General features: G+C 42.9%; 1 protein-coding gene across 1 annotated transcript in view; it reads left to right on the top strand.

Annotated features, from left to right (window-relative positions):
• The window catches only part of GIPC2 (GIPC PDZ domain containing family member 2), a 90760-nt gene that overhangs the window by 49697 nt on the left and 21000 nt on the right, over positions 1 to 20063 (top strand). The window contains exons 4-5 of the mRNA XM_022581005.2: positions 9204 to 9310; positions 14635 to 14716. Coding sequence (XP_022436713.1) covers positions 9204 to 9310; positions 14635 to 14716 — 189 coding nt within the window. The remainder of the gene's footprint in view (positions 1 to 9203; positions 9311 to 14634; positions 14717 to 20063) is intronic.

The following is a 20063-nucleotide window of genomic DNA, read 5'->3' as shown; positions in this document are numbered from 1 at the left end:
CTTGGACTACTTACTTACTCCCTTCTATGCCTGTTTACTTATCCATAAAGTGTTGTGGGGATTGAATGTGTTAATATAGGTAAAGCACTTAGAATAGTGCTTGGCACACAGTGCTGCATAAATGTAAGTCATTGCTACTAAGACTTCTATTCTGGCCTGATTCAATCCTTGTGTCATTCCTATGAAGGTTTTCTAGATAAGTAAACTGAGGCTTTGGGCAGTTGAATACCTCCCTGAGGTCATAGTACTCCATTCCTGTTTGCTCCTGAGGCTTCTGCGCTTAACAGTATGTGTTACTGCCTCTTAGACTATAATGCAAACCATATGATATGTGCTGTAATGCAGATTTAAACGAAGGGCAGTTCAGCTGAGAGCTGATTTGTCCATGACGGAGAAGGGTCCTGAAGCTGAGAGGGAGGGAGGCTGGGAGCAGTGGTAAGACTGCGAAGGAATTTTCCCAAAGTGATAAGCCATGGGACAGATGGCTTATATAGCATGTCCGTCGGCTACTCTTTGTTGCGGTGCTCGGGCTTCTCATTGGGTGGCTTCTCTTGTTGTGAAGCACGGACTCTAGGCGCGTGGGCTTCAGTAGTTGTGGCACTCGGGCTCAGTAGTTGTGGCTCACGGGCTCTAGAGCACAGGCTGAGTAGTTGTGGCGCACGGGCTTAGTTGCTCCGCGGCATGTGGGATCTTCCCTGAGCAGGGCTCGAACCCTTGTCTCCTGCATTGGCAGGCGGATTCTTAACCACTGTGCCACCAGGGAAGCCTGGCAGGATTGTTTTTGTAACTACTAAACTTTTTAAAAGGTGGAGGAAAAATATGTGTAATAAGCCATGAATAAAAGTGAACAATTTTTGATTTTTGAATTCCCATAAAATCATACTATGGAATAAAATAAGTATAAAAGGATAAAAATACTTTAGCCATCCTTTTAACTTCCTCGTGTTAGAGTCCCGAGGTTTGTAATATTTTTGGTGACACAGTCCCCTCTGGAGTAAAATTATCCCAGAGATGCACATTAACTTTTGCCTGTAATTTCAGGGAGTTATGAAAATAGGGTTGAGTTTTTCTCAAATGACACCTTACCTAGAGAACAAGATGATTTTGGGCATAGTTATTTCCCTTCTGACACTTGTCTTACACTGTTCAGTCTCATTAAAGGAACAGTTAAGAGCAACTTTGTGTAGCCTTTTTTTTTTTTTTTGGGTGGATTGGGTCATGTGTTGCCAGCCCTTTTGATCCGATAGCCACCTTGTGTATGTGGCATCCACTTATCTCCTTTTCCTTCGTATCCGCCCCAGCACCCTAGCAGCTCGATCAAAACAAAAAAAACAGCATAGCTATTCTGAAGAAGTCTGAAGAATGTTGGAGAGAGGAAGGAGACATAGAAAAAGGGAATGAATAAAGTTTTAAATTCTGGGGCAAAGCTAGGTCTTATGTCAGCTACTCTGAGAGAGGGGTGGGGGGAGAGAGAGAGAGAGGGAGGGAGGGAGGGAGGGAGGGAGTGTTGGGGGTCGAGGTAGGGAAGTGAGCACACCAGCTGTTTATGGACAGTGTCATTTATGTATGTCCAAGCATTGGAAGGTCTCTTTAGAAGGGTTGCTTCATTGCTCAGACACAGTTCTGTATCTGTGAGGTATCTTTCACTTGGAAACAGTGGAAAATCTTATGACCCTGGCTAATGCAGAAAAGGGAAGCTTATAAATCAACCGTCCATGAGTGATGCCGGCATTAGCAAAGCTCTATGTAGGGCCCGTACAATGTGATCAGGACCCCGTTTCTTGCCCTTCCTTTCTGCTCTGCTGCCTGAGGCATCAGCTTCATCACCCATATATCCTTAACGTATCCCAAGATGGTGATCAGCAATGGCTGGGACCATGTGCCTCCTTATTTACATAGAACAGAAAAAGAGAGTGTCCTTGCCTCAGAATTTCTAGCAAAAGTCCTTAGATTTTTTTCTGACTTACCTTTGTTCCCATGTCCACCTCTGAAACAATCACTGTGATGAAGGGGATCAGTTAGCTTGGCCCATTTGTGTGTCCCATCCCTGAAGCTGGGAGCAATCAGCTTCCCCTGAACCACAGTGATCCTCATGACCACTGGGTACTGAGAAGACAGCCAACTAATGTCTGTTACCAATGGCAACTCATAATCTTTAATAGAATATAAAATCAGGCAGTGGCTCTGGGGTAGCCCAGCTCTACCACTTACCAGTTGTCTATGACCTTGATGAAATCATCTTACTTCTCCAAGCCTCAACTGTAAGTTTAGTTGTAAAATTAGAGTAATACCTACCTTGTAATAGTGTTGTGAAGATTAAATAAAAGAACTTATCAAGAATTTCTAGTACCTGGGACATATTAAATGATCAGTTAAAAAAGTTACCTTTAATTTTCCCAGATGATCTATGTTTTTGCCCCTAGATGAATTATAGTGTAGATGTATGTGTGTATATTTATTCCTTTGAAATAAGACTGCAGTCTAAGAATAACACTAGTATATGAAACAGCATATAACGCTTTATAGCCACATGTAGTGAGAAATTCTATACCTTGAGAGATTGTCTGAAAATGAGGGCAGAGAGCTGCAAACCCCAAAGTAAAGTTGTCGACCCTTATTATTACTGTTTTGTAGGCATGCGTCAGCCTCCAAGAGAAACTTAAAATTTGAATTTTGATGAGAAATCACCCAACTTTTAAAAGTTGGCAACTAATTTAAAAAATCTGAAAACGTTGCACACTTCACAAACATGTCTGTGGACCACATGTCACTGAACTACCTGTTTGCAGCCTTGGACTGTGAGAGTTATCCTTTGTGCCCAAGTCCTTTTCTCTGGTATCATCCATGCACACTAAACTTCTCAGGTACCCAATGGGAAGAAAGTTTCAAGTGAATTATTCCCAAGAGGGGTAGAGGCGTGGTAAACTGAGAGTCACCCAGTTGGGAGGGACTCTAAAACATCAGCTCTCCACTCCTTGCTTTTGGAGTCTTGGAACTCATGGTCTGGAGCATGATCCCTTCCCCTTTTCCCACGTAGCCTTGCTGTCTTAGACCTTCATGGCTGGGTCTCTGCTTGGACATTTTCCCCAGGAGGTTTTGGGTTCATGAGAATGAAGCATGGGAGCCCACTTGGACCTTTGATACCATCCCTCCCTATGATTAATACATTGATGTATGACGTCTGTTCTTGTGAATTTGGTTAGTGTGAGTCAATCCCTAAGACTCAGGTCAGTTCTGGAAACACTGGAAGAAAGCATTTCTGGGCCTGCAGTGCTGAAAGTCATTGGTATACACATCCTGCAAAGTCCTGCCTGAGTTGCCATATGGCCACCATTTTTTTTTTTACGTGGGCCTCTCACTGTTGTGGCCCCTCCCGTTGCGGAGCACAGGCTCCAGACGCGCAGGCTCAGCGGCCATGGCTCACGGGCCCAGCCGCTCTGCGGCATGGGGGATCTTCCCGGACCGGGGCACGAACCCGTGTCCCCTGCATCGGCAGGCGGACTCTCAACCACTGCGCCACCAGGGAAGCCCTGGCCACCATTTTTGAGGCTATCTAACTCCAGAGGTGGAAATTATAGAAATGGATTAGTGAATTTGGTGAAGTAGCTTAGTTCACCTACATGGGTAGTTAGGGGAGGGGACTCTAAGTTTCCAGGTTGGAGTGTTGATGTGTCTGCCCTCTTGCCCACACGGTGTCATGTAACTCTAACAGGACGTTTTGAATGGGGGTCAGAGGTGCAATGAGATGGACACTGGAGGGCCCCCACTGCTGAGTGCCCCCGCCCCCCCGAGGAGCTGGGCTTAAACTCAGCCACTTTGGCGAATCTGAGTAAGGTAATGGGTCATCTGTTGTTTCTACTCCCCTGTAAATGGAAGGGGGAAAAAAATCACAGTTCTATAGAAGATAGGATAAAAAGGAGACCTTTGTATTTGAAGTGATAGTTTTCTGAACATTTGAAGAGAGACTTCTGCATGTTTCTCATCCTGGGAAAACCAGTGCAAATGGTTTTGTTGGGGAGAGCATGGGACGAGCAGATGGCTGTCTGTCCAGTGTGGACCGTGTCAGCAGAAGCAAGTCCAACAGCAGTAGCAGCTCTCTGTGTATGAGCCAGACCACGGGGCAAAGCACCTTTCATACGGCAGCCATTTGAATGCTTAAGACAACATCCTATATAGGTAGTGTTACCGAGAGATCGGCCTCTCTGTACACGGGTGCCGAATCAAATCTTGGAGACAGAGTTCTGGGTGAAGTAGAAAAGGATAGCTTTATTACTTTGCCAGGCAAAGGGAGACACACTGGGCTTCTGCCTTGAAAAACTATGTGTCCCAACCCGGGAGGATTTGATGAGGGTTTTATAACAGTGGTTCAAAGGTGAGGGTCTGTGACAAGATTAGGGTTGAGCAGGGCCTGCACGCCCTTAATCTCAGCTCAGGTGGTCGGCTAATCTTGATGAGCTTCTCTGGTCCCTTTAATCTGGCCTCAGGTGGTTTCATGGCTGCTTCTCCCTTGATTAACAACTGGTGGAATCTGCCCTTTGGAACTCAGGGAAGGTCATAGAGGCTGGAGCCTTGCCCACAAGAAACGGGACAAAAGAGCCTCTGTGCTTGGGAGTCCCACAGGGCCTCACTTGGTTTCAGTAGTGTTCTTGTACAGATAAGAACTTATTCCTTAAGTTCTCACAATTTGTAAATGGTGAAGCTGGGTTTTAACTCAAGTTCTCTGATTCTGAAGCCTATCTCTTGCTGGGCACAGAGGTGTCCATATGTGCCCCCCTCTCGTGGAAATCATGGCTCTGCCCCTGCTATGAATTGTACTCCAGGCCAACTCAGGCCCTTGTGGGACCAGAACAAGATCTTGTTCTGCGCAGAAGCAGGAGAATGCCTACCCTTCTCACTGTCACCCTGTGTCCATTGGGGATCTAAACCATTTGCATGTGTTCCACCTGAAGATAGGGCCTTGGCCGCTGTCAGTGCTCTTCTTCCCCTGGGGCTCAGGGTGGGACTAGAGACAGACATCTTGCTGTCTTCTCCATTTCCCCATCTCTCCCCTGACCTTCATGTTGCAGCAGGGGCTGGGGGTTGGTCTGTTTATTGAAAATGCCAGTTAAAATGGTATCATAAAGAATGACACAAGTGGATATAAACATTTTATTTTAAAACATATAAATATGCGTTCTTTTACAACTCTTTAGATGTAAAAAGCTCTTTGAGTAGAGGACACAAATTGGAGTTCTATGAAGTCTTGCTTTAGTAATCAGAACCTGAACGCACATCTATGGTTTCTGTTTGATATCTAAAAGCCAGATATGTGAAATGCTGGATGGTTAAAGATATTTTTCCTAATCTCCTAGCATCATTTTGCCCACACCTTTTTTTTTTTTTTTTTTGCAACTCGCCCTTATGGAGTCTTTCCAAAGCAGTTAACCTAGTTTTCCTAGCAATAATAACTCCGTGTTTCACACTTATTTCATCAGCTCACATAGTTTTAAATTCAATTATGTAATTAGAGTAACAGATACAGTTGCCACAAAAGGGTTTGGAACTAAGGCGACTGCTTCTTGGTGACATCCCACTCAGCTGTGGGAGCAGCTGTGTACCCCTGAGCTCTGAGTGTCCTGTGCCCTAAGTGACACAGGAGGGGAGCCCTGAGTCTAGTGAATCCTTCGAGCTGCAGGCCGATTACCAGCATCTCCTGTGTGAACTGCATCCCTCTCATCATTCAGCCCCAAGAGAGGCCTCATGAAAACCTGTTCATGAGAAGTGAAGTGACTGATGTAGGGCTTGGCCTGGTTGGTTCGACAAGCTTAGACCGGCCAGCACCCTAAAAGTAGGCCAGACTAGCAACCTTTGCAAACATTAAAAAAGCAAAACATTTTTTTCCCTCTGAGGCTGAACAGGGCCATCCTGCCTGTTTTCATGTATAAACCGGTTGATTTACTTCCCTGAATCAGGATTGTGGAGAAACATGGCTTCTATTTCTTTAGCCACAAGAACTGCCTTTCTGGAGGCTGGTCTAAGCCAGAAGTGAAATTTTAACTTTTGTTTTGGTGCCACCAAGTGGTTAGTTTTGAGATAACACTTTCGAGGAGAAGATGACAAACATGTAATGATTAAAAAAAAAATCTGGGGTGCACAAGCAGAGCACAGAGGATTTTTAGGGCAGTGAAACTACTCTGAATGATACTCTGATGGTGGATACATGTCATTATTCATTCTTCCAAACCCACAGAATGTACAACACCAGGAGTGAACCCTAACATAACTATGAACTTTATGTGATATGATGTGTTCATGTAGGTTCATTGATTATAACGAATGTAGCCCTGTGGTGAGGGGTATTGATCATGGGGGAGGTGATGCATATGTGGAGGCAAGAGGTGTATGGGAGAGCTCTGTCTTCTCAATTTGTTATGAACTTAAAACTGCTTAAAAAAGTAAAGCCTAGGGGCTTCCCTGGTGGCGCAGTGGTTAAGAATCCACCTGCCAATGCAGGGGACACGGGTTCGAGCTCTGGTCCAGGAAGATCCCACATGCCGCGGAGCAACTAAGCCCCTGCACCACAACTACTGAGCCTGTGCTCTAGAGCCCACACACCACAACTACTGAAGCCTGCGTGCCTAGAGCCCGTGCTCCACAACAAGAGAAGCCACCACGATGAGAAGCATGCACACCGCAACTAGAGAAAGACTGTGTGCAGCAACGAAGACCCAACGCAGCCAAAAATAAATTAATTAACGAATTAAAAATATAAATGAATTAAAAATTAAAAAAAAAACCAAGTAAAAAAACTTCTGTTCTACATTTCATTTTCCCTTTTAGCTACTGGTATTGCAGGTAAGAGCCAGGTAAGCACAGACATCATCTAGGGCGGCTGGCCGACTTCTCAAGCCTGGATGACATTCCCTCCGTGAAGTTCCCACGTTCCAGAGTCTGGGTCCTCAGCTTCGTACATCCCAGGAACCTTTAATTTCTTCAGTGTATCCAGAACTTGTGCAATTTTCCAGGGTTACGTCTTGCTTACCAAACTTACAAAAGACTCATTGTTAAGTCAGAATGCCAGTGTATTACTTTACAGTTAGAAATGTATATGTAGTTGTAAACCAAAGACATGTGTTAGCTGAGTGCTTCATTTGCCACCCTGTAGAAAATTTATATTGGAAGACAAATTATACAGAGCAGGTTGCTTGGTGAAATCGCGGTGGGTAGAGTGTGTGATAGGGGGAGTGCGGGTGTAAGGTTGTTTATCTTGGAGGTTAGCATCATTAAGGTGAGGCTGTCTTGACCACTGTAGGTCTGTACATGACTCCAAACTGGGTAGTATAGAATCCTGGACAGTGCTGGTGACAGACTGGCCTCATCTTTTTCGTTGGGCATTCTTTTGGAAACCCTGTGCTGAGTGAGCATCTCCTGTTAATCTGTTCTTCCCTCGGACGGGACACAGTGTGACTGGCAAGGCAAATGCTGCAGACGTGCTGACACAGCTCTGGTCTCCTGAGCATCTCTCTGGTCAACGTGGTCAACATGAGCACTGTCAGCCACCATTTAGAGGTTTTGGCTTAGGGGAACTACCCTATTTATTGCATGATTATTTTGAATGATTTCACTCTCAGAGGAAGACTTATGTGTTTTATGTTTTGGTGGCTCTGTCCTCAAATGCAGGTTAAAATTAACATGTAAAATCCTTAGTCACCTTGGAATAGATCCCCAATAGTGAAACAGGACTTGCTGAAGATGGGAATTATCCTAGATTCTAAGGAAGGATGTGTTTGTGCAGGCCACTTGATGTCCATGTTTTGAGAGCTTTGTATGGACCTCACCGCCTGCTCGTACACTACGGCCTGCCCTGTGACTCTGCATTGGGGCTCACTTATCTCCCAGGCTTGGTGCTGCGTCTCCTCACATCGACCTCCATCCGTGCCCCAGACTGCTGCCAGAGTCCTCAGTCAAGGGGACTCGGGATACCTGCAGAAGTTATAAATCAGTGGCCTATGATTAGAATCTGATCCACAAATTTTTTATTTTTGCCATTACGTTGTTTTTATCTTTATTATTAATTTATTTTGGCTGTGTTTGGTCATCCTCGCTGTGCCCGGGCTTTCTCTAGTTGCGGCGAGCAGGGGCTACTCTTCGTTGCGGCACGCAGTCTTCTCATTGTGGTGGCTTCTCTTGTTGCAGAGCACATTATGTCGTTTTTAAAAGTTTGATTTAGTTGCCAAAAGTTAAAAATCAGGAGGTTGACACAAAACTGAGTGTTCATCTTCTCTGCAAACCAGTAGAAGATCTGGCTGTGCAGGGCCTACCTTCTCACAGAGCAGTCAGTTACTGGAGTGGCCTGGATAGGGTACGTCCTGGGAGTTATCCTCAGTTCCCACCCTACCCTTCCACTCATTTATGTTACTGGGAGTGGGGGTGACTCTTGGTATGCTGGAAAACCAAAACCAAACCAAAACACACACGTAGAAAACCAGCATAGGGAAGGAGTGGCTTCTCGTGGACTCTTACTCTCTGTTGTCGTCTGCCTTGCGAGGGAAACTCCTTCCTTGGAACCTGTTCCCAGCCTCTTGAGGTCTGTTACCTCTGAATTTATCCCTTGTGCTTCCAAGAGGTGTGGTGGTGAAGTGTTGTTGAGACTTTGGGGTCACAAGGCCTGGATTTGAATACCAGCTCTGATCCTTACTGAGTTCAGTTTCCTTTTCTGTAAAATGACGGCTCTAACTTGCCTCATAGGTTGGCCCAAGAATTAAATGGGATTTTGTATTGAAAGCATCCAGCAGAAGGTAGGTCCTCCAATAATAGTGCCTCCATCTCTGTCTTCTATCAAGACATGACTCCTTCCCTTCTTTACGACCTTAATGAAGTCCAGCTACACACCTACCTCTGCTTTCCTGCCACATATACCTCTTTACTCTTACAATAAAACCAACTTTTATTTTTTATTCCTTATAACTTCCAGTCTTTCCGATCAGCACATTTCACGTATTCCCTTTCCTTGTTGTAGGCAGACCTCATAGAGGCTCTCATATGAGAATAATGGATGACAGGTGAATTTATTTTGTTTTGGGAAATTTTATCAGAAGGCATAGCTTTTATCAAATCTCTTCAATAACTGTACAGAAATTTGTGATGGAAACTCATTAGCTTTTATAGCAACTGGTTGGAATTCTTAATATACGTATGTTTCCCCATCCATTGTATGTTTATAGACATGGAGCCTAGGTCAAAAGCTGGAAAGTCATCAACAGGAAGGATTGGTACTGGAAGGGAGACACTTCGCCTGAGATCAAAAGGTCCTGCCACTGTGGAAGAAGTGGTATGTTATGTTCATGTAATCCCTATATGTCTTGGAAATGGATGGACACTCGTGTTTGTCAGAGCTGGAAATAAAGGCCCTCTTTCCCTCTGCTTACTCAGCAGCCAGAGTTATCCTTTAGAAACTCAAATGAGATGGAACAATCTGTTCAAAACCCTCCAGTGGCTTCCCACGTCACTCGGAGTAAAAGCTAAAGTCCTCAGAGTGACCAACACGATCTGACTCTGCGTCTCTTCTCTGCTCTCATCTCCACCCCTCTCCTCCTGGCTCCCTCTGCTTCAGCTACTTGAGTCTCCTCTCTGTCCGCAAGCACTCCAGATACATCCCTGCCTCAGGACCTTTGTATGAGCTGTTACCTCTAGCTGGATGCGCTGCCCATTTACGGGCACTGATCACTCCCTTGCCGCCTTGAGTTTCTGTCCACATCCTACACTGTTTAACCTCTGAGCAGCTGCTATAATAGCAGGTCCCGCCACCCTGCCCCCTGCCCAATCTTCCTTGCCCTTCATTTTTTTTAAGGCACTGAACCCAGTGGGACTTATATCCTTGTCTCCTTTCAGTCCCATGTCTTGTTCTCACATGTCCTGTTCACAGCTGTATCCCCAGCACCTAGAACAGTGCCTGACACTTCAGAGGAGCTCAGATCTTTGAATTTAATGAATTAGTGATTCACTTACGATTGACTGGAGGAAGGGTTTTGCTGATTGACTGTGTCTATGTAAAGGTCAGTATTTGAGTGAAAAACATGAGGAGAAGAGACACATGGAGGGAAGGAGGGTGGAAGAAGAGGGTGGCAGTGGTAAGGATTCAAAGTTACAAGTGGCAGGTCCGCTCACAGCAGGAAGACAGCGGTGATGAAGCCCTCCTTTGGGGAGGTCAGGCAGACCTCTGAGGCTCCGGAGCTCCTTGGCGTGGGGTGGGGGGGCTGGGTCGGGGGGAAGGCATGTCTGTGTGTACCTACCGTCCTAGGGCTCCCAGCTGTTTGAAGAGCAAGAGAGTGAGACAGATGAATGGTTAGGAGGCTGTTTTCATAGGATCCAGAGCTTTTGGGGGACGATGTCAGGGTCAGTCACGGGTGTGGTTTGTCGGAGCAGACCCTCAAGGAACCACGAGGCCAGGGTTGTCCTCTTGAATGTTTGAGTCACCCAGGATGTTGTCTGTTTTGGAGAATCTAGAGGAAGACTCCGAGTCGAGTGCCTTGGTCCTGGGTGAATGAAAAGATTGATCTGGAGGCAAGTGACAATGGAGAGGCCTGGGAGAGCTGAAAGCATTTTGAAAGTGAGATATGACAAGATTTGTGAAAAAACCCAGGGCAGTGACATCTGGTTGTTCTGAGTCTTTGCTTTTCCAATGCCCAGCACACTGCCAGACATATTGCTGAAGTCCAGTAAATGTTTATTGTTGAACAAATGAACAAACCTCAGTGGAAGAAAGGAATCTGTAAGAGGATGGAAGGACAGTGGGAAGGAGCTAGGGGATGCCAAGTGTGCTTTAAAGTGGAGGAGAAAAGGACAGACCTTCAAACTGTTTGCAAAGGAAGTGGGGTCGGCAGGAAAAACTCCATGTCACTTCAGGAGGAGCGCCCTCTTCTAACAGTTAAAATGGGTAATACATATCTGTTTATTTATGAGCAGCTGCTATATAGAAGGTGCTGGAATGAAAAAGAATAACTGCAGATCTGCCTGAGGAGGTGGGAAAGATTCATTCCAAGAAAAACATCTAAAACTCCCTTCCTATTTGCATAGCCTGCTTCATTAAATAGGGCAATTAAAATAGCTCGTAATAAAGGGGAAAAAAAAACTAGTTTGGTGCTAATATTAAATTTGATACAAATGACCTACCATTTAATTTCAAACACCAAAGGATTTACAGATTTGAAGCAAATCAGCCCCTCATTATCTAGCACAATTTCTGAAAATGGAACTATACTCCACCTGCATACCTCACAATTTATTCACTATGTGTTTGTTGAGACAGGTACAGTGCAGGTGCTGGTGATACAAAGATGGATAAAGACGTTGTTTTTCCTTTAAAAGGAGAGAGGCAGGAAAGAAGCTATTACAAATCAGAAGGGCAAGGTTAATGTCATAAAGGAGGGGCTGGCTGATCAGCTGCAGTCAGGGATTGGGAAAGGGAAATCAGGGAGAGTTCCCTCCAGAAGAAATGGTTGAGTTGGTCAAAGATGGGGAGAAGAGTGTTCTAGGCATGAAATGGAAATCTCCACGGGACTGGAGTGTGCTGCAAGTACCTGGTGGGGGGTGATGAGGCTGGAGGTAGAGGCCTGGGTCAGGGCGTGAAGGACCTGTGGATAATGGAGCGGGGGGTGCTATTTAAAAATTGCAAGGGGAACAGCAAATCAGTTTTGTGTTTTAGAAAAACCCCTTGGTTCTGGGGGATGGGATATTGAGCAGGGTGGATTTGAGAGTGTGAAGATTTTTCTTTTTAATTTTAATTTTATTTTTGGCTGCATTGGGTCTTCATTGCTGTGCGCGGGCTTTCTCTAGTTGCGGCGAGCAGGGGCTGCTTTTCATTGCGGTGCGCAGGCTTCTCACTGTGGTGGCTTCTCTTGCTGTGGAGCACAGGCTCTAGGTGCACGGGCTTCAGTAGTTGTGGCGCGTGGGCTCTAGGGCTCAGGCTCAGTAGTTGTGGTGCACGGGCTTAGTTGCTCTGCGACATGTGAGATCTTCCCGGACCAGGGCTTGAGCCCGTGTCCCCTGCATTGGCAGGCGGATTCTTAACCACTGTGCCATCAGGGAAGTCCCGAGCCTGAAGATTTCAGGCAGGGAGACCAATTAGGAGACTTCTGCAAATAAGAAAAGATGAGGGGAGTATTATTCAGCCATGAAAAAGAAGAAAATCCTGCCATTTGTAACAACATGGATGGACCTTGAGGGTATTAAGCTAAGTGAAATAAGTCGGACAGAGAAAGACAAATATTGGATGACCTCAGTTATATACTCCTCTCACCTCCCCCCCCTCCCAAAATCCCCCACCTCATACAGAAATGGAGCAGATTGGTTGTTGCCAAAGGCAGCGGGTTGGGGGTGGGTGGGTGAAATGGGTGAAGAGGGTCAAGGTACAAACTTCCACTTATAAACAAGTCCTGAGGATAGACTGCACAGCATGGTGACTATAGTTTATAATACTCTATTATATATTTGAAAGTTGCTAAGAGACTAGATCTTAAAAGTTCTCATCACAAGGAAAAAATAACTATGTGTGGTTATGGATGTTAACTAGACTTACTGTGGTGATGATTTTACAGTATATACGCATATCAAATCTTTATGTTGTATACCTGAAACTAAGATAATGTTATATGTCAATTATATCTCAATTAAAAAAAGTCAGGACTGAACACAGGCAATCAGAACATGAATGGAAGAGGGGGTGATGAGATCAAGAGCTATTTAGGATAGTAAGATCTTGGTGGCCATTGTTTTTTTTTTGTGGTACGCTGGGCCTCCCACCACTGGGGCCTCTCCCATCGCGGAGCACAGGCTCCGGACGCGCAGGCCCAGCGGCCACGGCTCACCGGCTCAGCCGCTCTGCGGCTTGTGAGATCTTCCTGGACCGGTGCACGAACCCGTGTCCCCTGCATCGGCAGGCGGACTCTCAACCACTGCACCACCAGGGAAGCCCTGCAGTGTAGTCTTGAATTCAACATTTGTACCCGTAGTTGAGTGTTTAACATCTTTGGGCAAATTTTATTTCAGCTATGAAGCCATTTAAAACCAAGTATTGAAATAAACTGAACAGAACCAGACTTCACCAAATATTAAACCAAGATTTTAAAAGAATAATAAAATATGTCCAATCATGTTTTTCACAGAAACTTGTAGGAAGAACAAAAATATTTTGGTACCATTAATACATAAAACAATTATTTAAAAATATTATTTCACCATCTTATAAAATTTCTATTTTTATAACATACTCAATACATCAATGTGGTAGCACATGTGTGTAATTGATAAAAATTGCATACAGTAGTCCCCTCTTATCCACAGTGGACACTTTCCAAAACCCCCAGTGGATGTGTGAAACTGTGTATAGTACTGAAACTTATATATACTATGTTTTTTCCTATACATACATACCTATGATAAAGTTTAACTTATAAGTTGGGCACAGTAAAAGATGATAATAACTAATAGTAAAATAGAACTATTATAAAATACACAGTAATAAAAGTTGTGTGAACGTGATCTCTCCAAATGTCTTACTTTACTGTACTCGCCCTTCTTGTGATGATGTGGCATGATAAAATGCCAGTGTGATGGGATGGAGTGAGGTAAATGACATAGGCATTGTGACATAGTGTTAGGCTACCACTGACCTTCTGACTCTAAGTCAGAAGGAGGGTCATCTGCTTGGGTGATCCTGGATCATCTGGCCGTGATGATGGTGAAGGTTGGATCTCAGGAGCAGGTGATGTCTGTGGTTGGGAATTCTGGGATGGAGCAGGAGGTGTGAGATTTTATCATACTACTCAGAGTGGTACACAATGTAAAACTTGTGAACTGTTTATTTCTGGAATTTGCCATATAATATTTTTGGACCTCAATTGACTGAGGTAACTGAAACTGAGGAGAGCAAGACCACAGTGAGGGGGGGGGACTTCTGTTCAATAAAATTAATAAAAAATAAATAATAGGGGTATGTGTTCAGAGTGTTTTACTCTTGGGGTGAGCTGTTAATGCATATGGCCTGCATGATAAAGACCAAAGCCCTATTCAAGGCATACAGGACTCCTTAAGATCTAGTCATATCTGGCGCTATGATTCCCATCACATGGGACTTCTTGCAGTCCTTTAACCCACTGTACGCTTTTATCAGACTCTGCAACCTCACATAGACTTTGTGTATATATTGCCTTCTACTTTTGGTGCCTGCTCCTGCTTATCTGACGCCAGTTCATTTTGAAACACAGTTCTTAAGTCACCTTTCTGAAGTCTTCCTGGACACTTAGAGATTTAAATTTACTTCCCCTGTGATGCCTCTTTGACATCCTTTAGAAATTGTCCTTATTATTGTTAAATAGCTATTTCTTTTCACATCTGTCTCCCTTCTAGACTGCTAGCTGCTTGGAGACTGTTCTTGTTTTCTTCTTTGAATCTATAATACTTAACACAAACACCAAAAATATTTACTATATTCATTTGTATTGAGTTGCAGTGCACATTCTAGATATATTTCCATTCAAATTAGCTGAAGTACACAACCAGGAACTGGCTCCACATCAGATTTCCCCCTATGTATGGCTTGACATTTAAGAGATTATACATAAAAATATGATTTTATTTCTCTTTTCTTTGATAAAGCCCTCTGAAACCAAAACAAAGGCGATTGGAAAGGTTGATGATCTTCTTGAATTGTACATGGGAATTCGAGATATCGATTTAGGTAAGATCATACTATTTTAAAAATTCTTATGTCTTAATTTGATGGAACTTAATGCTTATTTGTGTCTTGCTTGCATGTATTGTCACTTATATTTTTCAAGATAAACAGTATCTATGTAGTGATGAAAAGCATAATGAAAATAAAGATAAATAAAAATGAAAAGAACACCTGGCCCTTACCCCTTATTAGTTGTGAGGCCTCAAAGCCAAGTCAACTTTCCTAAACTTCAGGGTTTTTTTTTTTTTTGGGAAAATGTTCATTTTATCTATTTTTTAAAATTGAAGTATAGTTGATTTACAATATTGTGTTAGTTTCAGGTGTACAGCAAAGTGATTCAGTTATATATATATATATTTTTTTTTCTTAGATTCTTTTCCATTATAAGTTATTATAAGATATTAAATATAGTTCCTGTGCTATATAGTAAATCCTTGTTGTTTATCTATTTTATGTATAGTAGTGTGTATCTATTAATCCCAAACTCCTACTTTATCCCTCCCCCCCTTTTTCCCTTTGGTAACTGTAAGTTTGTTTTCCATGTCTGTGAGTCTGTTTCTGTTCTGTAAATTAGTTCATTTGTATTATTTTTTAGATTCTACATATAAGTGATATCATATTTTTCTTTATCTTACTTCCACCCATGTTGTTGCAAATGGCAATATTTCATTCTTTTTTTATGGCTGAGTAGTAATATATCTATATCTATCACATCTTCTTTATCCATTCATCTGCCAATGGACACTTACATTGCTTCCGTGTCTTGGCTATTGTAAATAGTGCTGCTACGAACATTGCTGTGCATGTATCTTTTTGAATTAGATTGTTCAGCTTTTCCAGTGTATGCCCAGTAGTGGGATTGCAGGATCATATGGTAGCTCTATATTTAGTTTTTTAAGGAACCTCCATACTGTTTTCCAAGTGGCTGCACCAATTTACATTCCCACCAACAATGTAGGAGTGTTCCTTTTTCTCCACACCCTCTCCAGCACTTATTATTTGTAGACTTTTTTTTTGGCTGTGCTGTGCAGCATGCGGAATCTTAGTTTTCTGACCAGGGATTGAAACCATGCCCCTTGCACTGGGAGCACAGAGTCTTAACCACTGGACTTCCAGGGAAGTCCCCTATTATTTGTAGACTTTTTTGATGGCCATTCTGACTGATGTGAGGTGATAACTCATTGTAATTTTGATTTGCATTTCTCTAATAATTAGTGATGTTGAGCATCTCTTCATGTGCCTGTTGACCATCTGTATGTCTTCTTTGGAGAAATGCCTATTTAGGTTTTCTGCCCAGTTTTTGATTGGGTTGTTTGTTTTTTTGGTATTGAGTTGTAGAGGCTGTTTTAAACTTCAGTTTTTAACCTATAAATAATATTTCCTACATAAGCAGTTTTATGGATTTAAAAAATATATATGATGATAGATGTTAACTAGACTTACTCTGGTGATGATTTCATAATATATACATATATTAAAATATATATGAAAAAATTTTGTAAATGATACATATGGAAAGTATTTAATACATCAGATTTAATGGACAAATTGTGTATTTGTTACAGTATTAAAGTTGTGCCCCATTTAATAAGATTACTGAAACCTTGTGAACAATGAATCAAATATGAAGAAAGCAGACACACTTGGCATGTGACGAACAAGGGCATTTGAGCAGTTGAATTTCTGTGTATTTCTTTATTTTATTTTTTAAAAATTTTATTTATTTTATTTTTGGCTGCGATGGGTCTTCGTTGCTGCATACGGGCTTTCTCTAGTTGCAGTGAGCAGGGCTACTCTTCCTTGCAGTGTGCAGGTGTCTCATTGCGGTGGCTTCTCTTGTTGTGGAGCATGGGCTCTAGGCATGCGGGCTTCAGTAGTTGTGGTTCACGGGCTCTAGAGCACAGGCTCAGTAGTTGTGGCGCATGGGCTTAGTTGCTCCACAGCATGTGGGATCTTCCCGGACCAGGGCTCGAACCCATGTCCCCTGCATTAGCAGGCGGATTCTTAACCACTGTGCCACCAGGGAAGCCCTCTGTGTATTTCTTATGTCATCATTAGGATGTCAGTATCTTGATCTCTCAGTTAAGACTCTATCAATTGCAAATAACAAATGAAACAAAACAAAACTCAACAAATCTAATTCCAACTGGCTTAAGGGAATGTTAAGCCAGGGAAATGTTCTGGTTCTTATAGCTGAAAATTCCAGAGGTAGATCTTGGCTTCAAAAATGGTTAGAACTGGAATTCTCATGCTGTCATCAGGATGTGGTTTCTCTTCTCTCAATTCTGGCTTCATTTCAGATCCCCATGGTATCCCCTGGCAGCTTCAGGCCCTCCCTCATAGAGCCCAAATGACAGCCATGGCTCCACCCTCTACATCTTCTTGGTGGCAAGCACAGTGGGAGAGAGGGAGGGCCTTTTCCAAGTCATTCAAACAAAATGCTCAGGATCGTCTCTGATTGTCTCAAGTGAATTAGTCACAGAGGCCAGGGAGGTGGTTAGGTCTGGGTCAAATGCTCTACCTATGCAACAGAGAGTGACTCTGAAATACAAGGGCTGAGATTGTGCAGGGCCTGGTCCCTCCAGTGTAGAAGCAAATGATAAATGTTCCCTTAAGAAGGGCAGGTGGATGCTGGATGGGGAAAGAGTGAATGAGCATGCTGGTGGTGGGGTGTGTGCCTGCATGCATCTGTGTGTGTGGGCATGGGTGAATTTGTATCAGGTACTTAATAAATTTTTTAAAGTCAAAGACTGGGACTATTTTATTTACTTGCTACCAGGGAAAGTATTTTACTTTACATTAGCTAGAAGTATTTAAAACTCATTCTTCCTTTTCTACTTCTACTCATTTTCCTTTTTCCTTACAGAGTTTCTCCTTAAGTTTTTCTAGCCTCTCTGAACTTTAAAAATAAAATGTTTATGTTGGCTGTGCAGATGATGTCTGTAATTGAAAAAAGTGATACTCTTGCTCCTTTAAGAGAAATATAAAATTTGCATATAATAGATCCTTGCTACACGAGACACGAAGTTAAAGCTGAGATGATCCTACAGAAAGCAAGTGTTTTAAAATGTTTCTCACAACCTGTTTGTATTTGGAAAAATAAAGAGATTTGCATAAATGATGTGTGCCTGTGGCAGTTATGCAAATGAACTTGCAAATGAGAGTAAAGGGGATTCAGAGATGGTAGTGCTCTTAAACTCAGGTAGTATTTGTTAGGAAAGTAATATGAAATATCTCTATTCAATTGAGAAGTTTTAAAATTGTATACTGTATAAATATTATAAGATTCAGGAACTAGGGTATCAGTTGCTGGATCTTGAGCTTTAGGAGAATCATACTTTTCAAAGGTGAGAACTTAAAGCAGTGCTTAACTTTAGAACTTAATTTTGGGCATAGGTCTTATAGCTACTTAAGTATAAATAGGGCATAATTAAATAAATCATATTTAATAATAAATCTTTTGTTATTAAAATATACAGATATACAGGGAAGAGTGCTGGGCAATGGTACAAGTAATTATAAATGAATTAAGAGAGTTCTTCTTTTATAGATTTATTTAATTAAATTTTTGGCTGTGTTGGGTCTTCGTTGCTGCGCGCAGGTTTTTTCTAGTTGTGGCGAGTGGGGGGGTTACTCTTCATTGCGGTGCACAGGCTTCTCATTGTGATGGCTTCTCTCGTTGCTGGGCACAGGCTCTAGGCGTGCAGGCTTCAGTAGTTGTGGCACGCGGGCTTCAATAGTTGTGGCTCGTGGGCTCTAGAGCGCAGACTCAGTAGTTGTGGCACATGGACTTAGTTGCTTCACGGCATGTGGGATCTTCCTGGACCAGGACTCGAACCCGTGTGCCCTGCATTGGCAGGCAGATTCTTAACCACTGCGACACCAGGGAAGCCCAATAAAGTTCTTTAAAGATCAATTTTCTTTCACTCTGACAAATTCAGAGCACTAAAGATTCCTCACAAATTCCTTGTAAATTAACTAGTAATCCCTTTATAAAGTTAATTAATCAAATTCCTCCAATGGCATAAAAATCATTATTATTATACATGATTAGCAACGTGATTAGTCACCTAGGGAGGTAAAGTTTAAGGAAAGTAGTTATTTTGAGAATATGAACCATTGTTGATTTAGGAATTTCTCTCATTATTCAGATCTGATTAGCATGAAATATGACTCACAAATATGACACTGATTCAACAGACAAATGAATATATTTACTTGTTTGTATTCCAAGCATTTCTTAGCTTTCAGAAATGTTGTCTTAATGCAAATTACATTGATATCACGTTATATTCGAGTTAATATGTTTTTGTTAGAAAACTTAAAAAGTAATATGGCAATAAAATGACTAAAACCCAAAACACTATCCTCAAAAAAGGATTGGGATGTATTTACCATTTGAAAATGGAAAACAATTCAAATGGGTTTATGTAGAAGTAACCCTGAAGGGGATCGTGCTTCATTTGGTTGTAAAGTTGTGAACTATTTCACAACCAACCCAATGCCAGCCAACGTGGCTTTCCTTGGAATGTTACCCAATGGGGAAAATGGTTTCTGGAAGATTTTGAGTCCTGTAAGACTCTAGATGGGATTGACCTAACTTAAAGGAAAGTTGTGTCATATAAGTTTCTTCATGAATATTTAAGGCCATTGTGTAAATTGTATATGGAACTACACTATTTTCTGATGATACCAACTTAGGAGTTTGGAGATCATCCCAGCAACTTCAGAATTTTAGGATTTCTAATTTATAAAGAGACCCAGAGGTGGGGGGGGGGAACCTTCAAGATGGCAGAGGAGTAACACTTGGAGATCATCTTCCTCCCCCAAAATACATCAAAAATACATCTACATGTGGAACAACTCCTCAAGAGCACTTACTGAATGCTGGCAGAAGACTTCAGACTTCCCAAAAGGCAAGAAACTCCCCACGTACCTGAGTAGGGCAAAAGAAAAAAGAAAAAACAGAGGCAAAAGAATAAGGATGGGACCTGCAGCTCTGGGAGGGAGATGTGAAGGAGGAAAGGTTTCCACACACTAGGAAGACCCTTCACTGGTGGAGACGGGGGGGTGGTGGGTGGGGGGTAAGATTCGGAGCCACAGAGGAGAGCACAGCAACAGGGGTGCGGAGGGCAAAGCAGAGAGATTCCTGCACAGAGGATCAGTGCTGACCAGCACTCACCAGCCCGAGAGGCTTGTCTGCTTACACACTGGGGCAGGTGGGGGCTGGGAGCTGAGGCTTGGGCTCTGGAGGTCAGATCCCAGGGAGAGGACTGGGGTTGACTGTGTGAACACAGGCTGAAGGGGGCTAGTGCGCCATAGCTAGCAGGAAGGGAGTCTGGGAAAAAGT

The sequence above is a fragment of the Delphinapterus leucas genome, chromosome 1 (genome assembly GCF_059928025.1).
Source record: "Delphinapterus leucas isolate spDelLeu-1000000601 "Yukka" chromosome 1, BTC_Dleu_Yukka2, whole genome shotgun sequence".
NCBI lineage: Eukaryota > Metazoa > Chordata > Mammalia > Artiodactyla > Monodontidae > Delphinapterus > Delphinapterus leucas.
This window is presented reverse-complemented; position numbering and strand designations above follow the sequence as displayed.